General features: G+C 29.9%; 1 protein-coding gene across 50 annotated transcripts in view; it reads right to left on the bottom strand.

Moving 5' to 3' along the window:
* Positions 1–4,140: 4,140 nt before the first annotated feature.
* Positions 4,141–18,844, bottom strand: part of LOC145246585 (protein MTSS 1-like) — a 395,811-nt gene continuing 381,107 nt past the window's right edge. For 43 of the 50 annotated variants that reach the window (XM_080108226.1, XM_080108203.1, XM_080108204.1 and 40 more), the window contains 2 exons: positions 11,037–11,165; positions 4,141–5,668 (listed from right to left, as the gene is read on the bottom strand). In XM_080108226.1, the coding sequence (XP_079964352.1) occupies positions 4,671–5,668; positions 11,037–11,165 (1,127 nt within the window). In that variant the 3' untranslated portion in view covers positions 4,141–4,670. The remainder of the gene's footprint in view (positions 5,669–11,036; positions 11,166–18,844) is intronic. The other 7 variants (XM_080108246.1, XM_080108238.1, XM_080108243.1 and 4 more) reach the window with 1 other exon arrangement.

Here is an 18,844-nt window from a genome sequence, read left to right as displayed (position 1 = left end):
AAATACAGGGTCCAGTTCGAAATTCCCTATAGATTCTCTGTAGAGTTTGACAGGATGCTCTTGGAGGTCAGGAGTTAGATCAGTCAAACAGCGAGAACAGCAATTCGAATAATTTAAAAATTCGATTTAGTTGATATACAAATGACAACTTTTTCTTATGTCACCATTTTTCAAAGAAATAAGATTCTCATCTTCGTTCTTATCAATAATGCGATCAAAACGGAAGAAATCAGTCATAATTTGGATGCTATTAGGAAGATTTTTTACCTCCTTAAGGTACTAAACATGCATGCACACACGAGAAATTAAAAAAAAATTGTTTATATATTCATCAACGTTTCATCTTTATTTCAAAACTTTTTTAAGATGCCCGAGTCGGATAGAAAACATCCGAGTCAATATTTGAAAACACAGGATTTGTTTATCATGTGAAAATGTTTTTCTGTTTTTTGTCTTTGAAGAATTCAAACTATGTGGTGCATCTATGATGTGAAAAGGTTAAAAAAAAAAAAAAAAAAAAAGTGTTCTTTTCACACCACAAACGTACCACATATTTGCAAATATTGACGTGTAGCAGTAATCTTGAAAAAGTTTTGGAATAAAGATGTAACGTTCATGACTATATAAGAAATATTTAGTTTTAATTTGTTTTACATAATTTAGGGGGAAAAAACAAAAACAAATGAATTGGGTTAAACTATTGAACACTGCGAGATGTAAAAAAAAAAAAAAAAAATTGGAAAATGTTTTATATGCAACATAATTCATATGACATTCTGGTACATAAAGTTTTTTTTACAAATATGTAAAAATGTAGAAAAATACTAATTCAGAGGAAACACATCACAATATGAACAAGGTAGAAGCTAAACGAGAGAATAAGAAACTGTTTTCCATTCAATAAATTTATACAAAATGAATTCACTCTTTATATTATAGCTACCTTGCATTTTTTTCTTCTTTTTCTTAGTAATATTGTAACACGTTTTCTCCAGTGTCATTACTTTTTTATGGTACGATGTATCCGAGGATGAATTTTGTTACTGAAGTCTATGAATTTTTCAATCATCATCATCATCATCATATATATACACACACACACACACACACACACATCTATATATACACATCTGCAGCATTTTTATTTTTTTTATTAATGCAAATTTCATTGATTAGAAGTGAAAACATCTGGCTATTCCTTTTCAGATCCCTTCTTTCTCACTGGTGGACTAATATTAGGTTTCGACTTGGATGTTAGAAGGCGAGATGAGTTGTCTTATACTGGCATGACCAAGACAACCATCTCTTGTCTGCTCACAAAGTTCCATCCACCAACCCATAACAGCATGCACAAATTTCACAAACAAACTTCTGTAAAATACTAAATCAAAACACTTCCATCGTCACTGTTCACAATTGTAGTATTTACTTCCCCCATTCTAAAGCATTATTCATTCGAACGCATAAATCCACCATCAAGCGGGCGATGTACGAGAGTAAAGAGGAAATCATAAAACGCTTTTTTTTGTTTTTTATTTTTAATTTGGATTCTCATAAATGCACCATTTTTACCGACATCATCATGTGCTTGACAATGATTTATGGGATTCAAAGTATTTGCAACTATGGCGCATTTTGGTACACACTCAAATGTAGCATCAGATCGCTGGTCCACCAGTTGGGAGAAAACGGATCAGAAAAGGAGTAGATAGAAACTTTCAATTACATTTAACAAAATTTGCATGCATATATTATTCTAGCTCTACTATATATATATATATATATATAAATAAAATGTTTAGGAGGTACAAAATTTATAAACACATTTAAACATTAGCAGAAATCTCCAGAGTTTTTTCGATGATTAAAATAAATTTATTCTAATCATCTTTTAACCTTAAATACATAAAGAAATCCCATATTGCTCTTTATTTTCTCCATTAATATTATTTTTCATTGCTATCGATTATTCTCCTGATGAGATAATAGCTGAAAAAGCTATAGAGATATTTCTGCTAATGTTTAAATGTGTTTTATATATATATATATATATATATATATATAGTTAAGAAAATATATGACAATTAAGCTGCACAAAATCTACCACGTTTCATCCCTGTAAGGAATCGTTGAACTAAAATGCATGGAGTTTGTATTAAAAAAAAAAAATAAAAAATAAAAAAAAACCCAAGTAACACCTATTCTATGCATTTTAAATTGATGATTCCTTAAGAGGATGAAATATGGAAACTTATGTGTAGCTTGACCGCCATATATTTTTATATAATTTACTACCTAGGTCTACTCATGTATTGAGCACTGTTGAAGTAAATACTTAAAAATCGATACATAAAATATATCTCCTCATAATATTTAATGTGGCCACATGCAATGGTATACGTGTGTATATATTGATTTAGCAACTAATTCTAAAGTCAAAACTGAAAAGGTCACATATCAATGCATCGTCATATTGAATAAACAAAGTTTTAAATGAAGTACATATTTCGCTTATTTCAGATGTAGCAGTTTCATTTTTATAATTAATCCCAAGCAATTAAAATACCTTTTCTCTCCATTAAAAGAAAAAAAAAAAAAAAAATTGGACTCTTAACGATTCGATTATTTGGCTTCACTTTCTTTAAAAACTTTTAAGTTCGACAAGCACAAACAGAAAAACATGACTTCTTTTCAGCTACAGAATGACCTGAATGACCACAAAATCTAGTGGAGAAGAAAAAATTCTTTTGAAAAAAATATTTCAGGAATCACTTTAGCAATCACAAAAAAAAACAAAAAAAAACCATCTATCGATAAAAAAGTCATAGATTATCAAAAACAATTACTCTTAAGGTCACTGGGTACAGGATAAGGAACGGTTGTCTAAATCATTGCTATACCAGATAAGGAAAAGAAGAAAACAGGCAAATCGTTAGAGAGGTTAGTAGATAGAGAGATGGACATAAGAAAACTATAACAAAACGTCCAGAGTTTTTTTTTTTTTTTTTTTTTTTTAGTTTTTATTGAATTTTTTTTTTGTACTAAGCTGTTGAGAATTATTTAGGTTATTATTTTTTTTTTTTAGTTTGTTATATATCTTTTTTTTTTTTTTTTTTTTTCGCAAACTAATAGAGAAATTGAAAACCACAAAAGTTTTGTTATTTGTTTGAGAAAATTTTCTTAAGAAAAATAATAGAGTGAAAACAGAAAGACGGATTTGAGGAATGGGGAGTTAAAAAAAGAAAAAAAAAAAGAAAAACAAAAAAAGAAAAATGCAAAAGCATATTTATGTTTTTATGAAAAATAACATTTGCAATTCTTTTCTTTTAGGGCTGGGCTGGGGTTTATTTGCATTAAAAGAATATTTCATAAAAAAAAATAAACTAAGACAACCAGAGAAATATTTTAATAGTGACCAAGATATATATTATATATAACAAATGTTAGCCTCTTAATTATTTATTATATATATATATATATATATATATATATATGAGAGAGAGCGAGAAATAAACATAGACAGCATGAGAGGATGAAGAGGAGAGAAAAAGAGCCTGATTGGACCCACTCTCTTAAAAATCTCTACCTTCATTTTATTAATCCCCTGTCATTTTTCTATTGCTTAAAATGTGTTGATCATATTTGATGAGTTTTTTTAAAAGTTTTTTTTCATTTTTATTTCCTTTCTTTGCTTTTTATTTGAGATTTCAGTTCCGTCACGTGAAAATTGTCAAGTTTCCAAGTAACGCGAAACAAACAAGAAGAGTCCCCACCCCCTCAACCCATAGTCTTTTTTGTTTGTTTGTCGAATTCATTAAGCACCGACAAATCTTGCATAAAAAATAAATCCCACAAACAATAATAGTATTGAATAAAACATGGTCTTTAAATAACAATTTTAAAATAATTAATAAAAGTTGGTTTATTTCAGTAAAATGACCCCGAAAAGAAATTTTCTTTCAAATAACAAAATTTGTTCATTTTCTAAATCTTGCCAAGATTTTATCAAACGGATAATTTTGCTGTTTTATTACATTTCAAATTTTATCAACACTCCGAATGAATGCAGTTGAAAGAAGATCTTCTAAGGGGAGATAACTTACTTAAAATGAACCCTTTGCTTTCATTTGTTACTTTAGATTTTTTTTTTTTTTTTTTACCCATCATTTAATTAAATAATTACTTGGAATACCTTAACAATTAAATCATTTCCAACATTTTTTAAATTATTTATTCAAGGAGAGATCCAGAAAGGTATCATAAATGTTAATCAGAAAATATATTCCGAACATGAAAACCTATGAACGCGGATTCATCGGACACTTTTGGACAGACCTCGTTTTTGTGTGACAGGCAAGGAAAGAGGAAGGGGGGGGGGTTCTAGGGCACAGAATCATCGCCAAATCAATTGAACATTCCTGATGCCTTGTTTTTTTTTTAAACATTCAAAAGAACAAGAATTGATGGAAAGTAGAATAAACAACAAAAAATAAAAAATAAATTTTTCCTTCTCAAAAAGTCTGGCAAAGTAGAAAGGTGGGGGGGGAGTGGAGGGTAAGTAAAATTATAAACAAAGAAAAAAATTCATAAAAAGAAGAAAAATTTTTTTTTTTTTTTTTTTTTTTACTTAAAAGAAAATTTCTTTTTTTTTTAAAGTGTCTCTTCGAAGTTTAGCACTCTGAATTGTCTGTAGAAAGTCTACGCAGTCTTTGAGCAGTCTTCATCTCAGACAATACCGTGTTCATAGGTATATTCTGGGGATGCGGTGCGACCCCCATGGCGGCCAACTCCTCCTCGGTGGGAGGTGGCGGCAGCTGAAAGCCCCGGTCATCAGTCTCCTCCTCGCCACCTCCATCCCTCGACAATGGTCGCTCCAGTTTACCTTTCGCACTGAAAGTGTCAATAACGCTCGATCTTCGGGTACTCTCTGGAGTGGGCGTATTCGACACCGAGGGGGATGGGGACGCAGGGGGTCGAGCCGCTGTTAGGGGTGCTTTTATAGGTTTGGAAATCTCAGGTGTGGCATAATCGATAACCACTTTGGCACTGTTTGTCCGTGGAGTGGCATAGTGTAGGCCGATACCACCAGTGATACCACTGTTTGGCCCAAGATCAGTGTCCCGCAGTAGCATGGGGTTTGGTGGGCTATCCGTATTGCGAGTATGTTTCTGCACCACAGGAGACCTTTGCATGGGTGGATCTTGCTGGGGTAGTAGTTTCATGGGCGACGCCGGGGAAGGCTGCTGTTGTTGAGGCTGTTGATGTACGTGTTGGGTGTGCTGCGGTAATTGTTGTAAAGAGTTTGGGGCTGAAGTCTTGGGGTGTCGCAACTGAACTTGCTGCAACGAAATACCCTGTGACTGCAGTTGCTGTTGTAACAGTAGTTGCTGCTGCTGCAACTGTTGTTTCAACAATAGCTGTTGCTGCTGCTGTTGTTGGATCTGTTGTTGGGTTAGTATCTGCTGAGGCGATGCTTGCTGTGGGGACTGCTGTCCCGGGGAGCTAGGCGCCGCTTGTTTGGAGGGGGATGACCGTAGCATGTGCATAGTTGGTGGCAGCCCAACAGAGCCTGTCGATACAGATGAGGACCTCCTGACTGGTGGTGGTGGTTTAGAACCACTGGCTCGTCGTGAAGCTCCAGATGCTGGTGGTTTGGACACAGGAAGACCTGCGAGTTTAAAATAAGTAAAATTTATTAATTTAAAATGATATTTGTTTTTGTTTTTTTCAGACTCTTTAAGATAATATTTATTATCAAGATTAACAGCAGAAAGTAGCCATTTTGATGAAATTGAAAATTTTGTTGCCTAATTCGGTACTGAATTATATGTTCAAATGTGCAGAAAATGTTTGTTTTTTTATATACATTCAGATTTATAATAAAAAAGTTTACTGTTCATTTTCTCAACTTTGTCTGAACATACTGCAGAAATATATCAATAAATAACTATTTTGATAACTAAGTATTTATGTATACCCAACAAAATACTGAATATTCGATCCGGGAATTAAGGAGTAGTGTCACGACTACCTTTACAGTTTGATAAATGCAGACTTAAAACTTAAGAAAAAAAAAAGAAGTTATTTTATATAATAAACTTGATCTGCTATTGAATTGGAAGAGTCTATTTTTTACTTCTTGCACGATAAAGTTCAGACTTTTTTTTTTTTATAATTATCCAACTTTTATTTCACAAATTAGATTTCATTTGTTTCTTGTTTGGCTTTTCTTATCCAATTAAATAGTTCACTTTGTTGAGAGATTAAATTTCTGTAAAATATACGTTCTCCGGTGCTTCTTCAGGATAAGAACAAAAATTGAAAGCCACAAAATTGAGTTTCCATTAAAAAATGATATTTACTTCATTTTTATAACAATTTCAACTAAAACCAACGTCATCTATTTAATTGTCATGTCGCAATTAGTTTAATATTACTTCATTATTACTTAAAACATGTAATTTCACAATTCTTTGATCTACCATTCAAATGTAAGACTGCAGTTACCTCCCCTGCTAGGCTATGAACTCGTCTATTATTAAAGCATAACCTGATATCTTTGAAAACTATTTTCATTAATAATTAATTTTCTACTTTATAATTTTTTTTATAATTTTTGGATATTTTACCAATTTCGACATGACAATTGATTTTAATTGATATGAAATATTTCGATTTTTATTCTTATTCCCCAAAAGCGACCTTTTTCCTACTGGATTATCTCCCTTGTTTAACTGGTCCATGCAACCACCTATGCTATCAGTATTGTTAATAACAAATTAATTGAAACTATTGATCCTTGCGTTTATTTATTCAGTATGAAAATATAAAAATTGAATTTGCCCCCTCACAAAGACGACACGCAATGCATGGTCTTTTTAACATGTACTTCCAAGTGTCATTTTTGACATCTATGTCTGTTGATAAAATTGAAAATCTTAAAATATATTTGTGTTGAGCTTATATAACCTCACGTGAAGGGCATTAATAAGCCTACCCCTCCACTTTTTTGGAGCATATTACCTCGCATACTGTGAAACAAGAATCTGTTCAAACTATTAATGAGGACTAGATGCAATATAGGATTGAGGTTTAACCTGGAATTGATGGAAATTGTTGCAACGATATCCAAAGTCGTTAAAATGTACAATTTATAAAAACTGCCTAAATCAACCTTATCAAAATTCCTTAATATGTGAGCCTTCTGAGCGAAACAATAAACTCAAATCGAAACCAGAGATTCTCCTTCATGTCTCTCAAACCAGTTTATATAAAGCTCAATTTTTATTAGCTCAGCAACTCAGTGCACTAATTGCTATGCCACAAACTGAAAATGCCACCTATAAATATTTTCTCATTTTTTAGCAAAGGGGATAAGAATTCTATTATCTGATAATTTATGAACATTTATGAAATCAGCATTATTTTCAATGTATATTAAATAATTCATTTTGAGGTGATGATCAAATAGTTTTTCAGATTGAAAATTTAGGGGAAAAAATACTGTTCATCCTGAAGATAAAAGTATTCAATAAGAATAGTGAGTAAAAAAAACAAAAAAAACAAACAAACAAAAAACAAACAAACTTAAATTGCATATAAAAAAACATAACATTGTGAACATTAAAGATAATAAACAAAATATTAAATATTTAGAAAAAGAATGATAAAATGATCATTAGAAAGATAACAAAAAAAGAGATGTATAATTATTTACACAATAAAATATCACTTTCAATGAAAAAAAAAAAAAAGAGACTATAGTGTTAACAAAAAAAAAAAAAAAAAAAAAAAAATGAAGTATATTTGTGGCACAAATAAGATGAAATGACAGACGGTCTAGATACAATGCAAGGGAAAAAATTCTCCGGGGTTTTTTTTTTCTTCGTACTTAAACTGAGAATCTTTTAAACAAAATTTTTGTTTGTTTATAAAAAAATGTTTAAGCTGAATCAATGAGATTTTGTTTACAAACTTTCTGGCCATGACAAACATTTGACAATTTAAATTGGAATATCGCAGCCTATAAACTCTTCAAACATGTTTAGGTGTCAATACTTTTAATTAGTCTGTTTACTTATTTATCAATTCATTCCATACAGACACACACTTAAAGTTTCACTGATAAATGTATGAAAAAAAAAAATTTATATAATCAAAAAGTATTTGTTTTTTGTTTTATTTTGTTCATCATCCATTTACAAAAGCATTTGATTAAAGTCGGAAAAAAAAAAAAAATTTAACCCTTGGAATTTCCCTGCATGTATCTTGGAGATGGTTACAAAAGTGTAATGTGAGGTTAGGAGGACTGAATTCTAGCACCAAGGGTTAACAAATTAGGGTTGCAAAAAGAAGCATAGGGGTTCAGTCAGAGGTATGAGAAAAGACTGGGGGCAGGAGGACGTGAGTAGTTGGTCGCTACAAGAAAAGGAATAATTGCAGAAGTATAACATTGCACAATAGATGGACAACACAAAAAGCAAAAAAAAAAAAAAAAAAAAAACACCAAGAAAAAAAGATGGCCGACAAATTGCATGCAGAAGAAAAATTGTCTCTTGTTTGCATCACTTGATGATTATTTTATTGTTGAACTTCCTAGTGTATTTATCATGTAGTTGCGATTAATATTTATCAGAACTCTTGACAAGTAATCTTGTGCCATCCATCAACATTAAAGTGAATTTCAAAAGCAATATTTTATGTTCTAAATTTTTTTTTTATTAAAACATATATACTAGGTAGGTGCTAGACACAACACTGCCACAGGAATCCTATGTCCTTTTGTGTGCAGCCTATATATTGCCGTTGTTATTGTTATTTTACATTAAATTATATTGCTGTCATTGTTATTTTGCATTTTATAATATTATATTACTGTTATTATTTTACATTCTATAATATTAAATAATATTACTGTTATTATTATTTAACATTTCATAATATTAAATTACATTGCTGTTATTATTCAGATTTTTAATCTCCATTTTCCAGAACTTTCCAAATATTTCCAAGGCTTTCTCCAAACAAAATCTAATATATAAGCAATGAACCAAAAAAACTTAATTTAAAACGTCATTTTCATTTACATACACAACAATGTCGACAATTCTTTTTACATTCCCTTACCTACTTATCTTTGGCCAAGCAAACGAGATTAAATGTTAATTTTGAATTTCCTGTATTGTGGATATATGAGTTACGTTCACTTACCACAAAACTGCACAATGTTAATATATGGAAAATATCAGATAGTTTCGTGATAAAGGGGCGTAACTATTGTATCCACAATAATACAATGTAATTTCAAAACACTGTATTTTGATTTTATTTTCAATATTTAAAAAATAGTTTAATGGTATTTTTTATATTTAATATTGTAACAAACTTTTACTGGACATAAATACTATTTTCAAACCCTTTTCAAGGCAATTTTAATATTTTCAAGGATTTTTCAAGATAATAGAAATAAGGCCTTTTCAAGACAAAAATCAAAATTCAAGGGTTTTTCAAGCTTGTGTGAATCCTGTTATTGTTATTTACATTCTATAATGTTAAATTTTACACATGGGGCTCAAGGATTTACTCAACATTGGTTGGGTGAGATGGAATGAAAATTTAATTCATTGAAATGAATTGCTATTTTTTTTGTTGTTTTTGTTTTTAACATCGAGGCATACTCGGTGATTCTTAGGAATCAACCAGGGCGCCTATAAAAAAAAAAAGTGTATTTAATAGCAGAATTAAAAAAAAAAAAATTTTTTAATTTAAAAAATCGATTTTGTATTACAATCCACAAAGGTACAAAAAGTTGTCAAAAAAGAAATATATAAATGTTATCAAACGTAAGATAAGTTTTCTACCTAACTGAATAAGTTTTTATTAAATGTAAAATGTTTGTTCGATTCGATAAACAAGTAATATTTAGTGCTACTGCAGAACAAGAAAAAAAATGAGTCATGTCTTTGAAGACTTGACAAAGACTCCAAAATAAGAAATAAAACAAAATGATGGTAGGAACCCACCCAATAAATGTTACCATGATGTTTATTGGGTCGGTTTCTACCACTTTTTTTTTTTTTTTTTTTAAATCTTTGTCGAGACTTTAAATATGTAAAGAGACATTGTGGACTTTTTTTTCTTGTTCTCCAGTGGTGTTCAATGTCACTTATTTTTCGAACCGAATAAACATTTTACATAAAATAAAAACACTAAAATCTTACTCAGATAAGTAGAAAAGTAAATTATCTTGTCTTTGGTAACATTTGTTATGTATTTGTTTTTTTTTTAACCTCTGTAAATTGTAAAACGAACCCTAAAAAATCTGATTCACTATATTACAATCTTTTGTTAAGATGCCTTAAACTTGAGCCCCAAATTTTAGACTTTGTTCTAGAAACAAAATCATATACTTTGATCCAAATTGGAATAAGGATTCTAGACATAAGGTTTAGTTAGTAACATGCATATCTTAATTTTAACGTTTGTATGATAAAACTTTTTTTTCCTACTTTTAATTCTAATTCGAAATGTATACATTTTAGTGATTGTCTCTAAATAGAAGAAAAATTATTAAAGTAAAAAAAAAAAACTCATATTGGAATCTTTTGATATAAGTAATTTGTATATTTATTGGCGAACTGTTATCCTCATCTTCATAATTGTTGTTTTACTACCGTTCCAAGTGAGCATTGTTTGAAGAAAGTGGTTTCAATCCTACCCAAAGCAGGCCAGAGGATTAGTGGGCCAAAACGTGGTGAGACGACAACTTTGAAGATGATAACAGTCCGCAAATAAATTTAAAAATAAATTAAAAAAAAAAAAAATTTAAAAAAAGAAAAGCTGTTGGTAGCAAAAAAGAAAAGCAAGCAGAGAATTGGAACGTATTGAAGACAAGGCCAAACACACAAAAAAAAAAACAAAAAATAGAATCCACATTAATTTGGGCGCTAACAGTTGTGGAAGGGAAGGAAGATAGTAGAGTTCCACTGATACGATGCTGAGGTTCGACAGTGATGTCGACTCCTTAAGAGACACACCTGCTGTGGACGCAGGTCGCTTAGTGGCTACTTCAGCCTTGTAGGCACTGACCATGTCGCTGTTGTTACGGGGAATCGTGAAGTATTTGTCGCTGTCGCAGCTGCCCTCCGTGGGCGTTAAGTCGAGGTCTGCAAACAAACAGTAAGTGAACATATCAGGCTGACGATCACAGCATGCAGCCACGGCAGTGGTAGATGTATTTCTCGGAGGGAGCCACAGGAATAAAGGGATACAATGGCCATTCCTGGGAGGCCAAAAACAAACAGAGACAGGACACGAGAAAACAAAAACAAAAAAAATCTATTTGGAGACCAAGTAAAAACTTTTATGGGTTTAATTATTAAGCTTCTTTTGAGGATCTCTACTTTAAGAAAAATAATTTTTTTAAAAAATAAATACATGCACAACTTTCTTGCTAACTTGCATAATATGTGTTAGGATTATTTAAATGCAATGATTTTAAATATTTCATATAAAATCCAAAACTGTCCTTATAAGTTCTTTTATGAGATTTTCTAAATGAAGACATCTGCTTCCTTCTTATCACCAGAAGATATAGTAAACGCAAAAAATAGTGAAGGATAGGTGAAGTATTTGGATTCTTTTGTGCTCCTAAACGCGTATATATATATATATATATATATATATATATATATATATATAGGCTGTGTAAGGTATTTGAGGACATATTTTTGTAATTTATATTAAAAACAATGTTTTTTGCTGTCAGAAGATCCCATGACAGATACTCCTATAACTCATAAAATGAAAAGACATGCTGTAATAATGTCTAGAAAAGTGAAACGTAGCAATTCAGAAATTGCAAGATTTCTGAAATGTGCCAGTGATGGTTTTCGGTGTTAGCAGTGAAGGGCACATCATGCCTACTCATTTTTTTTCCACAGGGCCTTAGCGTCAATTCAGATCTCTATGTCAAGACTCTCCAAACCATTGTTAAGTATTGGATAGACAACATAGCTAATGGGAGGGCCTATATCTTCCAACAAGCATCAGCGCCATTCTATAAAGCTCTCAAAAACCAGGATTAGATGGCTGAGAATTTTCATGATCATATCACGTTAAATTTATAGCCTTCTAACTCAGCAGACCTTAATCCTTTGCATGATTAGATGTGGTGCATTGTTGAAAAGTTAATAAGCATCCTCATAACACCAAATCCTCTCTGATGGAAGCAATAGCCTGACCAATGGAGAACATAAAGGCCAGCTGATCAAAGTTTGTAGTCATTTTTGAACTTGAGTTGAGTCGGTGATAAAGGCCAAAGGAGGATATATACAGAATGAAACATAGATTAATATTTGTTTTGTTTGGTTACAAGAAATTGTTAATTTCAACAATTTAACCGTTTCATTTTCTGTTTTTTTTTTGTGTTCTTTTTCAAAGTGTTTAAAAGCGTTCTCAGATACCTTACACACCCTGTATATATATATATATATATATATATATATATATATATATATATATCAACATTTATTAGAGGAGTTTAAAAAAAAGAAGAAGAAAAATAACGTTGGGATCAATATAACGATATTGCTATTATTTAACAAATTTATTTTCATAAGTTTTTGTCTTAGTGCATCATGATCCAAAACCTTATCAAAAGGAATTCAGTTAAATTTAAAAAGATTTGTTTATAGGATTCAGTTAGTCTGGCCATTGTTAGGTTGAAGCGAAATTTGTGGTAATTTTTTTTTTTTTTTTTACTTGGTTTTCCAAATACATAACACTGAATATTCAATAATACAATTAACATACAATAAACATAACGGACATTTGCATGCATTTTCTAAGACAAAGATAAAGTTCCAGACTTTAACTGGGATATTTCCAAAACAAAAGTACAAAAATATTGGTTTATTTAATATGATGGGGTGGGCACTGGACAAAAAATACCCCCCCCCCTTTTTATTTAGGAGCGCAAATAATTGATGATACTAGGTTTTTGCTATTAAACTTTAACTTTAGCCAGAAGTTTTTTTTTATTCATCAGTTATTTATGAATTTAAAAGAGTCATGACATAGTAAACAAGTCAGCCATCTTAATCAGTTTTTAATTGATAACCATTTGAAAATTGAGGGAAACTTTAAAGTCTTTATAACTTGAAGGAAAGTTCTGACTTGAAATAGTACCAAAGTACCATGGTTCATCTATGTTCCTTAATTAAAGAACATTTTTTCCATGTTCTCCTCATATCTTAAACAAAACATTGTTTGGTTTAGTATATAAAAATATGCCTAATCAATTTTTATTTTTGAAATAGCAATTTAAAAATGTTACGGTTTAAGAGTATATGAAAATATTTTATAGGCCATAAATATTTGATTCAACAAATAGTTGCATCATAAATATATTGAATATTTCAACTTTTGTTACAGATTTGATTTTTTTTTTATTGGTTCAATTTTTATGTATCATATAAAAATAACTTTAACATACTCGACTTACACGTCAGTTTATATAGAGTTATCTTGTCTGATTTTCCAAGTTTGGCCCAAATAGCATATAAGCTGGAAATTCAATTTCTGTTATTGACTAGACAATATTCATTTGCTATTGTTGTACCACATTATTGGCAATATAATCACACACTTTCTACAATTTATTTAAAAATTTACTTAAGTCAAGACAATCTAGATTACGAAACATCTTTATTAAATTACCAAAAAAATCAAACAGAACAAGGGGAATAACTTATTTTTAATTCAAAAGAGTTGTCTACCTTACAAATATAATTTAACCCCCTTCCCCAACATAAATTTAGCAAATTTCCACGACTAACGATTACTACGATATTGTCACATTGACTACTGTACACTCATTAACTCTTATCCTCGACTGGTCTTCGGGCCTTGATAAGTGGTGACGTCTTTGTAAAAAAAAATAACTAAATAAATAAAATAATTCTTAGTCTTTTTGTTTTTTACTTGGGTACTTGATAAATGGTGACTTGAGAGTCACCACTTATCAAGGGCCGAAGGTCACTCAAGGATAAGGGTTAATGAATGTAAGTTGGTAGTGTAGCAATCATTAATGGGGTAAATCGAGTAGAATTTGATTATTTATGGGGACGGCTTAACAAGAACTGGTTTACATTCGACTTAAAGGTTACCATGTTGTATTCAACTGGGAAGCAGGATAGCGAGCAGTTCTGGAAAGAAGCTTTGTTTATGGAATCTGTATTTAGATTTAGGCACAGATAGAGTGTGGGGGAAATCGTTTATAGTGGTTTTAGCCAAATGCTTTTTGTGAAAGTTTGGTAAGGGGCAAAACCTTAGACTGGAGTTCTGTCGAGCATTTGTCATGAAAATAACAATAGATCAGAGACAGGCGTGCAACATCTCTTCTGCGGGAAAGAGGTTGCAGGGAAGAAAAAAGGGCATCACCTATTAGGTTTTGAAGTTGGTCTTGAACTCTATCAAGGTTTAATAGGGCACAGCGAGCAACTCCTGTCCAGATGTGACAATAGTACTCCATTTCAGGGCGTACCTAGCATTTATACAGATAGATGATAGCATTGGCAATGAGATACCTACTGGTATTCATATTATAGAAGGGGAGATAATTATTTGCAGATTAAAATATGACTTAACCCTCTTGTATAATTTTTTTTCAAATTGTTACTATGGTAACGATTGTTGTAGGTAAACTAATTAAATTTTTTTTTTTTTACTATAGCAAAAGATATTTTGGTATTGTATAAAAAATCCACATTTTAAAAGTATACAAGTTGTCAAGAAAAATTAAATTCTAATGTGTTTGGTAAAAATTAGTTTTAATTCATTTTAGTAATTCTGAAAGTGTAAAGAAACTATTATTTAATTCCTATTTGAATTGACATTCTTTCATTTATTTTTGAACGAATTACTTTTATTAATTAAAAATACATTAACTTGAATCGTCACACAAAACATGTTGACACTGTAAACAGAGATAAGGCAACAGTTTTTTAAGCACACAGTTTGCTGCTTTATTTACAAGCAAGAATCAAGTATTTCTTTAAAGAAACATTGCTGTCAAATAAGCATGCAACAACTTTAGGGACTCAGCCAATGAGAACAAGGCATTTTAATGGTGATGCAATGTGGGAGGAGCTTAAATATGATTTAAAAAAATTAAGAACCAATGAGAAATGTTTTAGTAAAAGATTATGATTATTATGAATGCTGGAATTTCATTGGATGAATATTTTTTTATGAAAAATGGTAGCAAATGTTTTTCTTTTCTTTATTGAAGTTGATTTTATTTGTTTGTACACAGAATTAGTAGAAAAACATGAAAATCAAATATCAATTTGATAAAAAATATTTTTTCATATCTACACAAAGTTAGGGATATGTTTATACATTTATATGTAAGGGATTTAGTCCTAAACTAATTAACTGATCATTATGTATTTTAATGGGCGTTAGGGATCATAATATGAGCTACATTTGATTTTATACAAAGGGGGTGAAAGACCATGAAAATTCAGACACCTCCCGTTTTTTATTTATTTGCTTTTTTAAATTTTAGTTTCTTTGGCGTATTTTAGTATTCTTTTCGGGTACATAATATTGGTGCAGCCTCTCATTTGAAAAATCAAATAATTAAGATTTACATTAAATTTGATCCATATTCATTATGCACCAACTAAGCAAGATTTCCGGAATCTCAATTTCTTCTGAAGACTCCTTAAGTATAAGCCTTAAATTTGAGACATTTTCAAAAAGTAATATTCATATACTAATGACACCTCCTCCTATGCAAATTGACTGCCAGAGCAATCAAGCTTTAGAAACTCCAAACAACCAATCTACAAAAGGGGAGATAATTGAATTAAAAACTTCTTTATTTACAACGAAATTTATAATGGAAAAAAAAAAAAGTCAATCTTGTTTAATAGAAATATTGAGAGGTGACTGTGTTCAAGTGGTTAATGACACAAACTGCCAACCTGTGTGTCACAAGTTCAAAACCAGTTCGTTTCACACACACACACAAAAAAAAAAAAAAAAAAAAAAAAAAAAAACCCACTTTCACTTCGGATGTTGACAACCTTCATATAGTCTCTCCTGTAAGTATCCGATATCTTTCTAGACAGAATTCTGACTAGAAAAATATCAGGGAAACCAATGCCAGCAACAGAATCATTGGATTCATATGATATGAAGAATGTGATTATACATAATTTAATAAAAACGGCTTTAACAGAAATGTCCATATTGACTAAAACAACACAAACATAAAAACATTCACATTTACTTATAATACCAATGCTACAATTAAGCAATGCTTAAAAAAATAAATAAAAAATAAATTTGTAATAAAAATTATCTGAACAAAGCAACATTTAAAACAAATAAATTATAAAAATATGTAAACATATTTTGCAATTAAATAAATTCAAATAAATTATAATTTAAAAAGAAAGTAATAAAATAAAAAAATGTAATTATTACAAAATGGAAAGGTTAAGCCCAAATAAGATGTATTATATATTTTTTTAAATATTGGTGAGAAAATAAGACTTCTACAAATAAGCATTTATTGCAAATTGATAGATTGATTGAAAAAAAAAAAAAAAAAAAAAAAAAAAAAAAGTGAATCTTTATGATAAAAAAAAAACGCTCTTCAAGAATACAGAAGACTTACAGAATTCAATTGACATGATTGAATGATATAAGAAAGAAACAAGAATATTTTTTTTCTAATCTTAAAATGGAGGAAAAGTTTACAGATATTTTAATTGTCAGAAAGAATCGAAGTACAATTTTAAGTTTCATACAAAGGTAGGTAATAAGGCAGAAGAGTTTTGTCAAAAATTATATTTTATGTATTAAATACTCCTCAAATTTATAAAGAGTTTTTCTGATTGGACTAATATAACAATTTCCCATTTGATTTAAATTAAAATATTTTAGATTTGCATTCAACTGATTTAATAGACTGGCAGTCATGACAAGACAGAAAAATTACATTTATGACAATGCCATCATAAATAAATGTGACATCACAAATATTAACACATGACATTATAAAGACGTGACGATTACATTAGATAATGAATAAACTTATATTGATAACAAGACAGAAGACAATCCCACTATTCAAGAGACAAATGTCATCGAATATAAATATTCAAGATCATAGAAAAATTAAACAAGAAAATATACATAAAAAAAAATCAACAAAACAAAAAATTTAAACTCCAGATACAATGTCTGAAACAAGAAATTAATATTTTTTAATTGCATTGTCAACAACAAAAGGCTTATATAAATATATCAGTAGTTATCATTCCAAAACCAAACTATGTAGTTAATTCACTTATAAATTTTTTTTATGCAGTATGTCTTACACGCGTTTCATTTAATAGTGGAAAACCACTAAATAAGAACAAATACATGTTCCTAAAAAAACTGAATGTTTATTATATGGAATGAAAAAGGATTTGCAAGAGAAAAAATACATAAAAGGAAAGTGAAATATGTAAATTCTGAAAAAAAAAAAAAAAAAAAAAAATCATTTTTTATAGCCCCCCCCCCACCCCACCAATTAAATTCAAAACACATGTGGGAAACGTTTTGCCGTGTATACATAATAGAATAAGATAAAGAGTCAAGTTACATTATTAAGTCAATTTCAGAAAGAGAAGAGAGAAACCTCTTTAGGCCATGGCATTTCGAAACTAAATGCTTGTCGTCATAAGAGGAGAAAAAAGCCAGTGTTATACGAATGTCAAGGGAAAAAGAAAACACCAACTTTGAAAACATTCAGATTTGAAAACATTCAGATTTGAAAGGGAAAAAAAATTTGAGATTAGAATAGGAAAATATATAATTATTCTAGGTTAAGAATATTCAAAGATAAAAGCAATGAATTGTACAAGGATTATATAAGAGTGCTCAATGATAAATAGAGCAAGATTTACTTTTTATTTATATTTAAATAAACATTTTAATATTGCTGTTGATTTTAAGAAACTCAAATCCTCAATTGAGGATTTGAGTTTCTTAAAATCAACATCACCCGATGAGGTCTTTAGTTATTCATAACTAATTGACAGAAACATTGTCATGATTGTGTAGCAATATTAAAATACTTACGAAAACATAAATAGAAAGTGTGTGTCTGTGTATATATATATATATATATATATATATGCATATATATATATTCAAAGATGGTGTAACTAAAAGAAAACGCAATTATAACTTCTCTTCCGATTTTCGGATTTTGTAATCATGCCTTTATTTTCTTTTAATGTTGTTAAGTTCCTTTTCTTCTTAAGAGTTAAAGGTGGAATAAATTCAAAAATTGACATAATAATTACATGAATGATTCTGTACTACGAAACAGGTGCTGTCAAGAATTGAACATTTTAACATGCTTAAAGAAATAAACGATAAGATAGACAACATCTTGAAATTTGGAATATAAACCTTTTGTCATATACATGTATAATTTGCAAATTGACCAGTTGTTTTTCTCTATCTAGACAAAACATAACAGAACAATGTTTAAAAAAGGTTGAATTTTGCTTAATTATATGTTATTTTGAATTGTGTGTTTTTACATGCAATGTTTTTTTTGTTTATGAAAATTTTATGAATAACTTAAAATGTTTTTATTTGATGAAACTAATTTTATTTTTTTAAATGTTTCAAATAATCTATATACTATTTTAATCAAATTGACGTGTGGATTTCATGCTTCTCTTTTGCGACTGCCTTTGATTTCATTAATCAAACCATCAATCTGTGGGAAGTTTGAATGTGTTTACAACTATGTTCTTACTGCACATTC

The sequence above is a fragment of the Euprymna scolopes genome, chromosome 24 (assembly GCF_053919585.1).
Source record: "Euprymna scolopes isolate OS-2025 chromosome 24, ASM5391958v1, whole genome shotgun sequence".
Taxonomy (NCBI): Eukaryota; Metazoa; Mollusca; class Cephalopoda; order Sepiida; family Sepiolidae; genus Euprymna; species Euprymna scolopes.
The sequence above is the reverse complement of the archived record's forward strand: the minus strand, read 5'-3'. Positions and strand labels throughout refer to the sequence as shown.